A 17,422-nucleotide genomic window follows, 5' to 3' on the forward strand; every position below is an offset into this window, starting at 1 on the left:
TTCTTCAACAACATTGCTAATTCATGACAAGAACATGCCTTTACACATTTTCTCAATTAGTAGATAACCAAAAAATGCAATAGTTCTCATGAACTACAGGAATATTTTTAAAATTAGTAAGTTGAGAAGTACTGCCCCAATATATCTGAAAGAGTTAAGTAAAACAGACATTAAAATGTCCTCCAGCTTACCTTTTATTCTAATATAGAATATTTGGTTCTACTTTTTCATGTTCTATTTTGTCTTTCCTACCTAGCAAGATTGTTAAGTTGAGCCTAAGTTTCCTAAATTACCTTAGGAAAAGGTAGAACCATGTTAAATATGATACTTTCGTTTTGATCCTATCTATCCTTAACTTTAACCAACCACATAACTGCACACATATAAATTTACATTTCAGTTCAATCTTATGCATTAAGACAATTCCTTCTTTTAATTAGTCAGGATTTCATCTCACAAAAGAGCTCTATATTGTTAAGGTTAAATTACTCGTAAGTCTCCTTTAGTAATCAAATATGGTAATTTGACTGATAAATTCTTCCAGAGCAACAAACAGTAATCAAAAATCTAAAACCATTAAAATATTATTTGCTCTATGGGAGTTTATTATTACACATTTACTCAACCATATCTGTTGAAAGACACAGAAACCCTACCTAAGTTAATTTAAGAACTTACCAATTTCCCTTGCAATTCTGACAGCTTCATCTGCATCCTGTAAAAGCAGGAAATGAGACTCAACATTAATCCCATGAGGCATTGCACAATGTCTTTAGGGCAGTCATATATTGCACTACTGTCTCCTCTGATTCATTTAATGTTCAATTTTACAACCTTCTAACCCTTTTCATTCAGAGAAATGTAAAATTAATACCATAAGTGGAATGTAAATTCTACCTCATCATTATTATATTAAGAAACTCAAAGCAGTTTGAAATGAGCTGGCAGGAAGCAGCACCAAAATTGCCAATGATTTGGTGCAGTTGCTGGAATTTAATGGCAGAATTTGGATGTTTACAATCAATACTGAATCATAAATCCAATCATTAAAGCTTGTCCGCAGCCAGCGTGTTTCTGATGTTTAAGTGTCATGTTTTCCTAGATTCTGTCAGCAGGGGGAGTTGATTCTCTATTGTTTGCGAGAAGCTCGACAGATTTTCTAGAAATAAAAAAGTAAATTTCCAGTATCTACAGGAATTATCCAGTGTTAAAAAAAAAAAAAAAAAAAGGAATCCTTTCGGTAATCTCCATTACTTTTTCTATTTTTATCTTTTTTTCCAGGTACCTATTTTCTCTTTACAATTGTGTCTTGTTATATAAATTAAAACCTTATTTCAATGAATCAACTAGTAGGGAAAAAAACCAAAAAGCCAAGGAAAGAAACCACCTTCCTAAACAATACAAGTTAAGAGTTTATCAAGTAAGGATTAGTTACTGCTAAATATCAACCATTTGTGCCTTTAAGAAGCTGAAAAGACAAAAACTTCCCTGAATCTAAGTCATTTCATTGATTATTAACTTTCACCTTCAACACTCAACATAGGATACTTCTGATACATTTCCTGGAATAACAATAATGATATAACCTCCTTCTAAATTTATTTTTTATAAGTCAGTGACACAAACTAAACTATCACAAGAACTGACAATATTGTTTTAAAAGCTGGTAAGTATGACTGAATTATCAGAAAATGACTAAAAATACTGAAGTAAAGCCTGATGTTAAGCTTTTAAGCTAATACATTTAAAATGTAGAGCAACAATGTCAGAATTCTCCCCTAAACAGAGAAGGGGAGGGGCAAGGGATGTTTATAACTGGTTCATTTATGTCTAATAAAAAAAAAAATCTTCCTTAAAAGTCTTCAGTACCTAATAACATCCCCTGAATAAGGAGGTTGGCAGGGGAAGTTGTCAGAAAAATTTAATTTCCTTTCATTAGCCAGTCTGCTCCACAAATAGGTGCTTGTTAAGTTCAAAGCAGTCCTAAAAGCGACATCAGTTTTAAGTCTTTTTTTTTTTCCCTCCAAGCAGTCACATCTGCTAATGAGATTTTCCAAATAACAATTGTTTTCAAGTCATAGATAAATCTATACCTCCCACCCTACACCCTCCAAAATCAAGGTTTACTGCTTTATTACACCTTGCTGTTTTCACTGACCCTACATTCTCCAAATTTTAGCTTAAAGGGATAAAAATCCATGAAAAGAGTCATTTAAGAATGTTAGTGGCTTCCACACATTGAGTTGGAAGGTTCTTTGTTCCAGCCAGTGACAGTTATTGGAGAATACTTCCCCTTAATAGCCTCTCTGTCAGGAAGTGTTAAACCTGCCAAATGCGGACAATTAGTGCCTCTTGAATAAAATACAGGAAGAGTGATGGCTGATGAAGACTGGATTATAATAAGCCTAGAAGGAAACTTTTAACATTTCTTTCAAATGCAATGAGGAAAAGTAAACTGCTATCTAAAAGTTCCTTATCTTGAGAGAATACGCAAGCTTTAAGGGATAATTCACAGACTCCAGTAGTCATACTTTGTCATGTACATGTATGTTACAGATCTGTTATATGTATATATAAAGGTATTTACATATAGCATAAGTTCAAACATTCTGTAACTGTCACAAAACACTTCTATAAATTGCCACAAAACTATGTTAGCTTTCAACTAATCTGACTGCTTAAGGTTTCTTCATACTATAAAAATCAAATTGCCTTAAAAATTAACTTTTCACTTAGCACTCATCCTAAAATATTTTTATTGGGCAACTGTTATGTACTGGACATTGAAAACTCTATTGTCAGTTACAATAATAAACTACTAAATACACTCAACTCCAATACTGTCTTCGAGCACATTTAGTTTTATCATTGGGCTATATAAAATTATTTCTGAAGAGACAGAAAGCCCCATATAGCTCCAAATTCAATGGCACTAAGTGACATATCACACTCTAAAAGTTCCCAAGAAAGTCACAAGTACAGAAAAGTTTTTAATAAAACTTCAAAGCAACTAGAAAAGTATCAACAATCACCAACAAAAATGGGCAAAAAGATTAAAGAAAAAGTTCACATAAAAATAATTCCAAAAGGATAATTATTCACCCTTAGTCATAATTACACAAATACAAACCCAAACAATGAGATCCCATTTTTTCAACTAGCAGATTAAATTTTGATAATGGCCAGAAGTGGTGACTTAGAGGTAAACAAGCACTTCTCACACTACTGGTGTTGTAGGAAATGGTGCAATGTTTTTCCAAAGAAATTGTCAATACCTACAAAGAGTTTGAGGACATGTTGTTCTCTTTTGACCCAGCAATTTTCCTCCTTGGGAAGTTGTCCAGTAGACATACTCACATGCATACCTTGACTTATAAAGAAATTTTCCATTTCTTGGTGGTATTTTAATAAGAAAAATGTCTGAAAAGCAACTAAATAGGCTTCTAATAAGGGACTGGTACCAAAAATGATACATCCCTAAAATGAAATATTACATAGTCTTTTAAAAGAATGAGGTTGAGCCATATGTTCTTATTTATCCATTTAGACATTAATTGAAGAAATATTTACCCAGCAACATGAAATACAGTTTCTGCCCTCATGGAGCTTATTTTAAGCCTAATGAGTGAAATAGAAAAGAGAGTAAACAAACATCAGTTGAGAATTAAATATTACATGGAAACAGAGGCAGAGAAGGAGAGGGACACCTGCCTTACACAGACTACTCAGAAAGGGCCTATGGAAGTAAAATTTTAAACCTGAGAATAAAAACACAATTAGCCACATTAGGGAGAAGGAACAACATTTACAAAAACCCTAGATTAGGAAGGTTCTTAATACAGACAAAAGATTCATGAGGCTAAAGTTGAAACACAGTAAAGAAGTGGCAGAAAAGCACAGGATGAGTAAGGGTGGGGCATGGCCCTATACTGGCTCAGTCCTGTGGGACGCAGCACAAGCACAGCACCCCAAATGTCTTGGTTCTATTAGCGCAAGTGGGGGTTGGGGTGGGGAGGAATGAATCAGATTTTAAAATAATTCTTATGTTTTAAAGATATGCAAAATAAACATGGGAGAGCTACAGCACATATAGTACCACCTTATCTACATTAAGACAGAAATGTATGTTTAAATGCACATGAAAGTTTACATAAAGACAGCTACAGAAAAACTCAACTTGAGTTACTATTCAAAAATAAAATTAAAGAGCTAGCTGCTGGCTCACACCTGTAATTCCAGCTACTAGGGAAGCTAAGGCAGGAGGATCAGTTAAGCCCAAGAGTTCAAAACCAGCGTGCACGATATAACAAGACCCCCCCAACTCACAAAAAAGGGGGGGACTGAGAGTCAGGAAGAAAAGAGGACCTTTTTTGTTAAGACTGTAAACGCTTACATGCACGCTGAACTCTTTTTTTTTTTTAGAGACAGAGTCTCAGTTTATGGCCCTTGGTAGAATGCCGTGGCATCACACAGCTCACAGCAACCTCCAGCTCCTGGGCTTAAGTGATTCTCTTGCCTCAGCCTCCCGAGTAGCTGGGACTACAGGCGCCCGCCACAACGCCCGGCTATTTTTTTGTTGCAGTTTGGCCGGGGCTGGGTTTGAACCCGCCACCCTCGGCATATGGGGCCGGCGCCCTACTCACTGAGCCACAGGCGCTGCCCCACACTGATTTTTTACAATAATCATTATACTTCATACTTTCATATTTTAAAAATTAAACAGTCATGTTTGAAAGTCTTTTTAAATTATCTAATTAATGATTTACAGAGTGCTTAATGTTATCAAAATGAACTAGTATTCCCCCAAATCCATGCAAGCTTTCCATGACTTTGCATTGCCTCAGAGCAAAGTTTGAACTCCCTCACTGGGTTTCAATGCTCGACCCTGCCTACCTAGGCCACAAGTCTAGCCCCAGTCTTTTCCACCTCACACTGTCCCCTCCACTCCAAGTTCCAGGCACAGCCAGGAACTCTCTTCTTTCATCTCCTTTCCCCAAACCAGCTCTTATCACAACAGCCATGGACAGGACCCTAAAGACACAGGAAAGAACAAGAAAACACACCTTAGCCGACAGGTAATTTACAGACTAATGGAAAAGGCAAATCTCAAATATTTAAGACTGCACGGCAGCTAAGAAATGACCACTGAGATGCATGTTATGTAGACACTGTGAAGAGGGCATGTGACAACAGGGGATCAATCTCTGATTCCAAAACAGATTCCTCTCAGGTATGATGACTTTGAACAGAGGCCTAACAAAAGCCTGATGACAGAGTGCATGGGGCCTCAACACTGAAGCTACCGAGTCAAGCAGGGCCTCCTAGGTCACATGGAAGAGACTGAACTTCAACAAGGAAACACAGGGCCTCTGGCTGCATGCTAAAGAATTCTAGTGTATCATTTACTTATCCATCGTGTGTACTGTCCACCTCTGTAGCTCCTACCCCATTAAAATCTAAGTTCTGGAAAGGCAGGAATCTCTGTCTACTTGATGCAGTGATGGATTTCAAATGCCTAGAGCAGTGCCTGGCACAGAGTAGTTATTTAATCAACTGTTGTGGAAGGAAGGACAAATGACACCTTGAGAGGCAGCTGGGAAACTGTAGTCTAGGTGAGAGAAAGATAACCATTTCCTCTCAGCCTCGAGTGTCATGCCTCCAGGTTCACCCTAATGCCACTTTCCCTAGGAAGCCTGCCCAGTCCTTCCACGCCAGGCTAGATGCCATTGCTGTGTGAGCACAACACCCTGCCCAGCAATTATGAAGCCCCAGTCAGACCTAATCTCCACCAGGGCAACGACCAGCCCTGTCCTGCTCTCTACTGAATGCCCAGAGCTTAGCAAATTGACACGATCAACACATTATTTGTTCAGTAAATAAACAACTGTCCAATCAACTTCCATAAAAATAAGTCTTTTAGGGTAAGATACGATCTCAAATGCCAATGGTATTACTCATCTCCAGAGCAGCAATTTTGTAAGTGAACAAATGTCTATCCAAAGGCAGCAGACTGAAGAACCAGAAAGGCTTCACTTTTCAGTTTAAAACAAAATACACTCAGTTAAATATTGTTGACCTTGGCAAAACCAAGTCAATATTTACCCTTGCTTCTGACTTCTCAGTCAAGTACTTCTTCCTATCATATTATGCAACTTCAAAAGTGTGAAATTTAGGTTTCAAAAAGCCTGTTCTTATAAAAATATATACAGTGCTGTTCCATTTATAATTATTAAGTATTTCATCCAGCACAAATATCAAACTTTACAAAGCATTGAATTTTCAATTTGAAAGGCTCTAAGTTTAAGTTATATTAAAAAGCAATAGCGGCTTGGCGCCTATAGCTCAGTGGTTAGGGCACTGGCCACGTACACATGAGGAATGGTGTGTTTGAACCCAGCCTGGGCCTGCTAAACAACAATAACAACAACAATAGCCAGACAATGTGGCAGGCACCTGTAGTCCTAGCTACTTGAGCGGCTGAGGCAAAAGAATCGCTTAAGCCCAAGAGTTTGAGATTGCTGTGAGCTGTGACGCTATAGCACTCTACAGAGGGTGACATAGTGAGACTCTGTCTCAAAAAAATAAATAAAAAGCAATAGAAAACAAGTTCATTTCAACTTACATATATTGTGATCAAAATATAAAATAAATATTAATTTTCTTTTACCAAGTATACTTTGTTATTTAATTATATAAAACAAATCTCTTTTAAGCAAAACATTACCTGCTCACAAAAGCAATGTGGCAGTCAGTATCTGAAGAAAAAGCAGAGCTGATTCTGCTTAACACTCTTTCTTTGGAACATTCTTAAAATATCTCTCATATCTATCGATTATATGACATAACGATACAATAAATGAAAATGCTAAAGGGCTTAAAACAGTAGATTCTGTTAAAGTACTGTTCAATGTAAAAAATATTTTATAATTTATTAAAAGAAAATGTCTAACAGGTAGGATAATAATCACTCCAAAAGGGAAGAAAAAGTAAAGTACGAAAATTTCCACAGAGGGAATGAGCCAGATATGATGCTACTCATTCCCTTACACAATTTTCATTTGAAGTGCTTGGAGTATTTGTACTTTCATAACAAAAGTAATAAAACTGGCCAGGTGCCACGATTCATGTCTGTAATCCTAGCACTCAGAGAGTCTGAGGCAAGAGGATTCCTTCAGCTAAGGAGTTCGAGACCAGTCTCAGCAAGAACGAGACCCTGCTCCTACTAAAAAAAATAGAAAAATTAGCCAGGTGTTACGGAGCAAACCTATAGTCCCACCTATTCAGAAGGCTGAGGCAGGAGGACGGCTTGAACCCAGGAGTTTTAGGTTGCTGTGAACGAGGCTAAGGAGATGGCACTCTTAGCCTGGGCAACAGAAAAGAGATTCTGTTCCCCAAAACAAAAAGAAGGTAATGAAATTGAGAAAATAAAAGTACAGAAATAAGTAATATTTTTTTCAGCAAAAGTACTCAGATAATAATATTCCTGATGGTTTCAAATCAACAAGTAGGAAAAAAGAAGAGTCCAATGATATCATTTTATTTTCTTCTTCTAAATGATAAAAACTCTGTGGTCTATTTTTTCCATAATCCCTTCCTGTCCTAAGGGAAGATACTCAGGTTCTGAAGTTATTTGACTCTTGGGAGGACTTATGAGGAAGGGGTTAAGTATATACTTCCAAAATAGCAGTCCAGGAAATGGAGAAAGAGGCGGAAAGCTAAGGGAACCAGCACCCATTTCTCTTATTCCTTTGCTATGACGACCCATATTAAGTAAATTCTATCATCTGACCCAAGAATAACAACAGTAAAAAGTGCTGTTTTACTGTGAATGTGAATGATGCTACCAAAACTAGCTAAGTAGATCACAAAAATACAGAAACAGTTTAAGAAAATCAGATGCCCATTCTGAAATCCTAAAGGAGTGTCCAACCTGTAACCCACAGGCCACAAACGAATTACTTGAGGACTTTTTTGCTTGTCTGTGGTGGCAGATATCATGAAAATTATGCATGTCTTTTTTTTTTTTTTTTTTGGTTCATCAGCTTCAGTAAGTATTTGTGTATTTAATGTGTAGCCCAAGACAACTCTTCTTCCAATGTGGCACAGAGAAGCTAAAAGGATGGACACCACTGCGATCATCAACCCTTAAGCAACCAAGCCCAGCGGCTAAAGGGTGCAGGCACTAGAGCGAGAAAGGCATCAGTGCCTGTACCGGCTCTGTGACTATGATGATGTAGTTACCAGCTAGGGTGCCTTTCTGCTACTCAGTTTCCTTGTCTGTAAAATGAATTACAACAGTATTTACCTCAAAGGGTTACTGATAAGATGAAATTAGTTAACGATGAAGCATACTAGAACAGCACTTGGCCCACAGTGGGCACTTAAAGTTAGTAATCTGTAGTAAAACAGGCAGCCCACCACGCTGAGCCATCAAGGTGTTCCTTCCCACGCTGGCCTTGGGTGTTGTAACCTGTGTCATTCACCCTCTGAACCTAAGCAACACAGAGCTATCACTAGCACCACAATGCTGCAAAAAGCATGCAGTTTTCATAACGCGCTGGATCAGATGATCTGTGAACTCACTGCTGCTGGTTAACAGAGGAAAAGGGCAGGGAAGGGCAGAAAAAACTACATGAACGACAGGCAGATTCAAATCATTCTCCCCAGATGTTCATCACCCGAGGTATTTTTACAGTGATGTTAGCATTAAATACTGACTCTGCCATCCATGATTCAGACTATGCTCCTTTCTCACTTGCCACAGCCTACTTACTTAATCTTCTACTATGTGGACGTGAATCCTGCTATTCACTTACATGGAAGCTTAGGAGTTTACTTTACTTAGCTAATTCCAGAATGGAATAAAATCATTACTTCAAGATTTCAAAACACTATGGGTAAGAGCTATCTCTATAACAAAAAAGTAATCCTCAACTATTCTGCACTCATGCATATATAAAGCAAAGCCAAACATTTCCACAATCCTGGGCTCAGGTATGGCCTTCAGGTTATTGGGTTTTCCAGTTAACTCATAGTCAAGCAAAAGGCTAGTTTTAGTATGCTTTCAAAACTTTCTAAAATTTGGTGTACTTTTCTATAATCATAAAAACAGCATAGTAAACATAATTGTGCCTTTTTTCAAAAATATAAAGCCTTTGTTTGAGGTATCAGGAAAATCAATTATTTTTGGTTTAGCAGAGACAAAAGTTTAATGTAGTACTGATGTTTAAAACTGAATGTTCTAATTGCTAGGACACAGCTTATCTCTATTTTTTTTTTTTTTGGCTTTTTTTTTTTTTTAATGATTTCCTTCACACTAGCTTTTCTATTATTTGCCTCCTTCTGCTAAAGCAATAGTACAGTTTTTTAAATGTGGCTAATGAGGTGATAAAAGCAATTACTACTACTTTAAACCTACACTGCATAATTTACAAAACTCATTCAAATACATGACCGGACTCTGTGGTGTAAATGGGTATTACCATTTCCTTTTAAAGAACAATCAGAACTCAACGACATTAAATGAATTTCTTCCGAAACTGGTATGCTGACAGGTATTAACAACCAAATGCAGCGATATAATCACCCCTGGTTCCTCCTGCTGCTTCACACCTGACATTGAACAGATGACATAATCCTGTAGATTCCACCTCCACCATCTTTCTCAAAATCTTCTACTTTACTGCATACTTCATGTTAAATGCCTGTCATTTCTTGCCAGGATTAAAAGAAGAGGATCCTAATTTGTCTGCCAGCCTCAAGTTTCGCTCTGCCTCAATCCATTTTTCACACAACAAACCAAAAGTTTTCTAATTACACAATTCTGTCATGTTAACTGTTGGTATGAAACTATTCAGAGAAGCCTGCACACACACACACACACACACACACACAAGCCTCAAGAATAGCCTCTAAAATCACATGCACAGCATTCAAGGCCAACATATCTGGATCCTAATTTTCTCTAATTCACCACAGCCTATCACGCTGCACATCTGCGGTTTTCCCTAGCTCCCATCTAGACACTAGATGACTCTCAGTACCAAGCTTTTGCAATAAAATGTTTTCACTGACAGTAGAGCTGTGTCTCATCATCACACTCACTTCTTAACTCAAACGTACACAACTTCAGATATCACTGAGCTATCATTTTCTTTGGAAAATCTGCAATGTTACCCTAAAACTAGGTCATACAATCTTCCTATATGGGACCCATGCACCCTGACCTTAGCAGTATTAAAATATATTAAATTGCCTGAATATTTGTAGGGCTCTCCAAGGGGAATTGAAGCTCTTTGAATTCAGTGTCTGTGGCATGTTACTCTTTATTTATTTATTCATTTAATTTTTGGGACAGTGGGGGAGACAGAGTCTCACTCTGTCACCCTAGGTAGAGTGCCTTGGCATCATAGCTCACAGCAACCTCAAATACTGGGCTCAAGCAATCCTCTTGCCTCAGCCTCCTGAGTAGCTGGGCCTACAAGCACCTGCCACAATGCCCAGCTAGTTTTTCTATTTTTAGTAGAAACAGGGTCTTGATCTTGCTTAGGCTGGCCTCAAACACCAGAGCTCAGGCAATCCACCCACCTTGGCCTCTCACAGTGCTAGGATTATAGGTGTGAGCCACCATGTCAGGCTTGCTCTTTACTTTAAAAAAAAAAAAAAAAGAGTCTGGATTCTAGTTCTTGTTGTCCAACATCTTCATGTGCACACTCTTCACTCTGCTCTCAGGTTCCCAAGAGCAAGGTAAGAAATATTTAACAAAACTAAACTTCATAAAGGCAGATATTAATACTTGGTACTAGATGACTACTTAAGAATTACATTTATGCCGAGCATGGTGGGTCATGCCTGTAATCCCAGCTCTTGGGAGGCCGACGCAGGTGGATTGCCTGAGCTCACAGGTTCGAGACCAGCCTGAGCCAGAGCAAGACCCTGTCTCTAAAAAATAGCCAGGCATTTTGACAGGTGCCTATAGTCCCAGCTACTCGTGAGGCTGAGACAAGAGGATGCCATGGCATTGTTACCTTCTAGCCATAAGCCTTGAGGAAGTTGTGACTCCAGCTCCCTCCCTCCTCATTTTCTTGTGAGCAGCCTTGAGCCAGAAATAAGAAATTTTATAAACAAAAGCTAGCTAGCAAGGAGCCACAAACTGACAGCCTTACAAATAAAACTAGATGCCCCCAGTCCAGAAATTTAACATCTCTCTTTTGATAAAGACACCTACAGATATTACAAACAGAAGTAATAAAAAATAATTGTTATGGGGGTGGGGCCTTGGTGTGTGCCACACCTTTTGGGGGCAATACACGATTGTAAGAGGGACTTTACCTAACAAATGCAATCAGTGTAACCTCGTTTCTGGTACCCTCAATGAATCCCCAACAATAAAAAAATAAATAAAATAATTGTATATTATCCAAGAAAATTAAGGGTAAAGTAATTATAGTAGATAATGTTCTAGAAGCAAATCTAGTATTTCCCTTTTGCCCTTCAATTCACAAGCAGAATTTCATCTATTAAGAGAGAAATGTGAATTTTGTATTGATACAGGTGGTAAAATATTAACATCAATTCCTGCCAGTGTTACACAAGCTCTTTCTCAGAATAACAAACTACTCAGTTGATAGGTATCAATAATACTCCTCACATTTCCCATGTCCAAGCCCACAATTGTCACTTTTGGACCTTTAATGAGAGAACATTCCATTCTCTCTTCCAAGAAGATACTACACTCATTTTAAAAAGAAAAAAAATCTGCTGTGTGAACAGAACTGCCAGATCAAATGCTGCCCTGATGCTCTCCCTTAACCACTGAGGATTCTGCTTTTCATCATCAAGCCAGAGTCAGTCTGGACTGTGATTCATCAGTAACCTTGTGAGTTATAAATTGAGCCCAAATTGAAGATCTCAAAAAGACCAGTTACTTTGTCTGTCTCTCTCTCTCTCTTTCTTTCACAAAAAGAAATTACAATTATATTGGCAGAATTATTAAGATTAATAGATAATGCTCATAAGGGTTCATCCAGATCTCTACCCAAACTTGCACAAATCTCTAAAACAAGAAGAAAGTAAAGAACCACCTCCATACACTGACCACCTTTTTATGTTGACCTAGTTTTCATAGACCAGACATGCACCACACGTCTGTATCAGTACAGCAGGCCTAGTTCCTTATGTTGACCATCTCTGTATGTTGACCAGCTTGTTATAGTTCCTTAGGTGGTCAACTTACAGAGGTTCTTTTCTCTCTCTCTCTCTCTCTCTCTCTCTCTATATATATATATATATATATTGCAGCAGCCTTGAGCTCTTCTCAGGGGCCTGCAAGGCTGTAATCAGGGAGGGAGCCAGGCTACATTTTCATCGGAGGCTACCATAGGGTAAACCCTGCTGCCCAGCTGATTCAGGTGGTTGACAAAATTCATGTCCTTGTGGCTGTATGACTGAGAGCCTCAGCTTTTGGCCACCTCTTGGACATAGAGGCCCTCACTTAGATCCTTAGAAGCTGCCCACGGTGGACTTCCTCCATATGGCTGCTTACTTCATCAAGCCAGCAAAAAGAATCTTGCTTTCTTCTAGTCTGACAGATGGAGCCTTATATAATGGAACATAATCACAGGAGTGACGCCCAATTACTTGGCCACATAATTGAACTGAATGCATTGACATCCCACCACTTTTGCCATGCAAGGCAACCTAATTAAATGTCATGATATCACCTTTGGCATATTCTATTAGTTAGAAAAAACATTCACAGGTTCTACCCAAACTGAAAAGAAGGGGAGTTCAGAGGTTTGGATCCCTAACAGTTCCTCAAAAAGCTAAACACAGAATTTTTATATAATCCAGCAATTCCACTCCTGAGTATATACCCAAAAGAGCCAAAAAATGGTATCCAAACAAATACTTATAAACGAAGGTTCATAGCAACATTAATCACAATGAACAAAAGGTGGAAATAACGCAAGTATCCACCAACCAATGAATCCATTTCTCGGAAGTGGTATAATCAATGGTATAATGGGTTATTACTCAGTCAGAAAAGGCTATCCTTACAACATGGATCCTATATTTGGCTCAGTTTAATCTACAGTTAAATCTAAAATTCTTATCTCATACATTATGTTTGCAATTACAAAACTTCTGTTTAACAGATTCAAATTCTTGGGTGAAATTCTTTATATTTTTTCTCTATTTTCCTCAAATTTCTTTAACATTTTATTTTACAGCCTTTATCAGCTAACTCCAATATCTGGAGCATTTGTAGATCTGTTTCTACTGTCTATAATATTTTTTCTACTGGGGGGGACTTCTTTGGTGTCTTTAATAAATATGTACTGCCTGGCAGACAAAGTATATAAAATTGGTAGGTATGCATATAAAATTTATCTCTTAGAATATCATTCACTCATTCACTCAACAACTACTTAGGGAGCACTGTGTGCTCAATGCCATGAGCAAGTGATACCATAATAAACAAAACACAGTCCCCTTCCATCAGGAGCTTACACACCAAAGCAGGAAGGAGGTATTTAACCTATCATTAAAATAGACTATAAAGGCCTACAAAATCTGAGTTCTCTGGCATACATCTTCCCCCTATTCCACTTCTCTCACTGTCTTTACCTTCATCACTCTACTTCAACCCCACGCTTCCCTGTTGCTTGTTCTGTACCAGGTCCACTTGAACCTCAGCACCTATGCACCTGTTACTCTTTCTTCCTATTATGCTTGTTCTTCTCCCTTACAGTCCCATGTGGTTAAGATGGTTCACTAAAGCTACAGTTGGCCCTCCATACCCTGGGGCTCTGCATCCATATAGCTAACCCACCGCAGATGGAAAATATTTGAGGTAGGAAAAAAGAGAAAAATTAGCCAGGTGGGGTGGCACATGCCTGCAGTCCCAGCTGCTTGGGAGGCTGAAGCAGGAGGATCACTTGGACCCAGGAGTTTGAGGTTCGTATTAGTTAGGCTGATGCCACTGCACTCTAGTCCAGGCAACAGAGTGAGACTCTGTCTCCATAAAAGAAAAATGAAAAAAAAAAAAAAAAAATTTTTTTTAGATAATTAAAAATACTGTAAGCTTTTAAAACAACACAGCATAAAACTATTTAGATTGTATAGGCATTATAAGTAATCTAGAGGTGGTTTAAGGTGTATGGGAGCATGTGCATGGCTATGAAACACTACCCCATTTCTATAGAGCGTCCTGGAACCAACCATCCTCAGATACCAAAAGACAACTATATTTAAGATTATGAATGGCCCCCCCTCCAGAATTCCCCTTCTCCACTCCTTTTCTTATAGCACATATTATCTATTTCATTACTTGTTTATTATCTGTCTTCCTCTTCTATAATATGACCTCTAAGAGGGCAGAAAAAAAATCTTTCAATCCCTTTTGTTCACTGTTATTATCCCCACAACACTTTAAACAGTGTCAGACAAATTGTGTGCACTTAGTAAATATTTTCTGAATAGATGAATAAATGAATGATTTAAAATGTGATGGGTTAAGTGGGTACTAAAAGAAAATACAGCAGAGGGCTTGATCTAATGTAGACAGTCAAGTAGTACCTGTGTGAGGAATTTGTGTTTAAGCCAAGACCTAAACAGTGAGTATGAGACAATCAAGAATGAAGCCAGAAGCAACAACTGACATACATACGAAAGAATTAGGTACAAAAGTTTCAAGAATCTGAATGATGTCAAGTACAGCTAATACACAGAAAGCAAAGGGTTGGCTGACATAAGGCCTAGAGAGAGAAGCAAAGGCCAGCCATTTAAAGGACTTAAATGAATTGAGATTTGAGAGTTATTAAAGACCAAATTTGGATGTTTGATCACTTATACTGTGTCAAGAATTGGATGGACAGACTAGGTGCAGTGGCTCATGCCTATAATCCTAGGACTCTGAGAGGCTAAGGCACGTGAAATGCCTGAGCTCACGAGTTTGAGACGACCCTGAGCAAGAGCAAGACCCCTGTCTCCAAAACTAGCCAGATGTGGTGGCAGGTGCCTGTAGTTCCAGTTACTTGGAAGGCTGAGGCAAGAGGATCGCTTAAGCCCCAGAGTTTGAGGTTGCTATGAGCTATGACACCACAGCACTCTACCAAGAGAGGCGAAGTGAGATTCTGTCTCAAAAAAAAAAAAAAGGAATAAAAACACAAGAATTGAATGAAAGCAAAAATGACTATAAAGAGACCAGTCAGAAGGCTAATGAAGTAATCTGGACTTAGAGATATCTGCAATTTGGTATTAGCATGGGGAAACAAAAACTAGATGGTTCAGAAAGTCATGTAAATGAACATTCTGTAGTGGTATTCTTCAAGAACTATGTTAAAAAAAAAGAACTATGTTAAGTTCTAGCTTGAAAAATGTTATGGAAAATGCCATCACTTCCTCAGGCAGAAATAATGAAGGATAAGTAGTTTAGAGCAGAATCAGCAGACTTTTTCTTAATGTATCAGTAAATAAATATTTTAGACTCCATGGGCCATTAGGTTTCTGTTGCAACTATTCAACTCTGCCATTATGGTGGAAAGGCAATCACAGAATACACGTAAAGGAATCAGCATGGCTGTGTTTCAGTAAAACTTTACTTATAAAAATAGTCATGCATGAGTACCAAAAGTACCAATCCCTGGTTTTAAGAGAAAGATGATGAGTTCAGCTTTTGACTTGTTACTTTCAATGTGCCTCAGAAGCATTAACTAGTGAGTGCTGTTTCTTAAACAGGATGGGCTCGGTGCCTGTAGCTCAGCAGCTAGGGCGCCAGCCACATACACTGGATCTGGTGGGTTCAAACCTGTCCCAGGCCTGCCAAACAACAATGACAACTGCAACAAAAAAATAGCTGGGTGTTATGGTGAGCACCTATTACTTGGGAGGCTGAGGCAAGAGAATCACTTAAGCCCAAGAGTTTGAGGTTGTTATACTGTGGTATAACTGTGATGCCATGGCACTGTATCAAGGGCAACACAGTGAGACAGAAAAAAAAGAAAAAAAGAAACAACTAGATGGCTCACGCCCGTAAGCCCAGCACTCTGGGAGGTTAAGGTGGGTAGATCACCTGAGCTCAGGAGTTCGAGGCCAGCCTAAGCAAAATTGAGACCCCCATCTCTACTAAAAATACAAAAATTAGTCAGGGGTTGAGGCAGGCACCTATAGTCCCAGCTACTCAGAAGGCTGAAGCAAGGGGATTGCTTGAGCCCAAGTGTTTGAGGATGCTGTGGGCTATGATGCCACAGCACTCTACTCAGGGCACAGAGTGAGACTCTGTCTCAAAAAAATTAAGTGATTTTTTTTTTTAAAAGAAACAACTGGATATGCAATTCTGAAGTTCAAAAGAGAATAGATACAGCTCTCAGATTTATCAGAAAGGGTAGCAGCTGAAGCTATGAAAATAAGCAAGACGGATCAGGGCAAATTAGCACAGTAAGAAGAGAAAACATCCTCCTCAGAACCAAGCATAAAAGCAACCGCAAAGGACCAAGACAGGAATAAGACAGGGCATGCAACAAGTGACAATACACGAAAACAAAAGATCTCCTTATGATTCAGGCAGGTGCAAACCCCTGGAGTATCTGCTCATTGAAAGCAACTGGGTGACAGCCCTGCGGGGTTATCAGTGACTGGGTGTGCAAGAGGTGCAAGGTGAGGAAGGAAGCATCAACCTTCCCAGACTAATCTATTTGCTTGGTGGGTCCTCCTGACCTCACGGAGCACCGGAGCAAGTCATATTTGAGTTGTCAGCAGGCCCCTGCGATCTAGTTCCCGAGACCTTTTAAACTCTCCCACCTAACACAGGTGCTGACTGAGACAATTGATTTGGACCTTTTGAATTGAGCCAATCGCCCGAGGACTATCCAACTGGTACCCTGGGTGTGCGGTTGTGGGAAGCTTTGATTTTCCTTTTCCAATTGTTGCCTGTGGGAGGGGGCGGAGTGACTTAATTGCTGGTATTTCTCCACAGCTGAGATTTCAACCCCACAGTAACTGTTTCACTAGGGTTGAACGGAGACCAGCTGAAAACAAGACAGAGCCACTCAGATCAGGAACCAGACAAGGTTGCCCATTGTCTCCACTGCTCTTTAACACTGTAATGGGAGTTTTAGCCATCGTTTAATTAGGGAAGAAAAGGCGATCAAGGGTATCCACATAGGGTCAGAAGAGATCAAACTTTCGCTCTTTGCAGATGATATCATTGTATATCTGGAAAACACCAGAGATTCTACTACAAAACTCTTAGAAGTGATCAAGGAATACAGCAGCGTCTCAGGGTACAAAATCAACATTCATAAATCAGTAGCCTTTATATATACCAACAATAGTCAAGCTGAGAAAACAGTTAAGGACTCTATTGCATTCACAGTAGTGCCAAAGAGATGAACTATTTGGGAGTTTATCTAATAAAGGA

General features: G+C 38.8%; 1 protein-coding gene across 3 annotated transcripts in view; it reads right to left on the minus strand.

Annotated features, from left to right (window-relative positions):
* The window catches only part of PCCA (propionyl-CoA carboxylase subunit alpha), a 396,610-nt gene that overhangs the window by 260,153 nt on the left and 119,035 nt on the right, over positions 1 to 17,422 (minus strand). For all 3 annotated transcript variants that reach the window (XM_053563974.1, XM_053563972.1, XM_053563973.1), the window contains exon 8: positions 679 to 715. In XM_053563974.1, the coding sequence (XP_053419949.1) occupies positions 679 to 715 (37 nt within the window). The remainder of the gene's footprint in view (positions 1 to 678; positions 716 to 17,422) is intronic.

Source organism: Nycticebus coucang, chromosome 15 (assembly GCF_027406575.1).
Source record: "Nycticebus coucang isolate mNycCou1 chromosome 15, mNycCou1.pri, whole genome shotgun sequence".
Classification (NCBI taxonomy): Eukaryota; Metazoa; Chordata; class Mammalia; order Primates; family Lorisidae; genus Nycticebus; species Nycticebus coucang.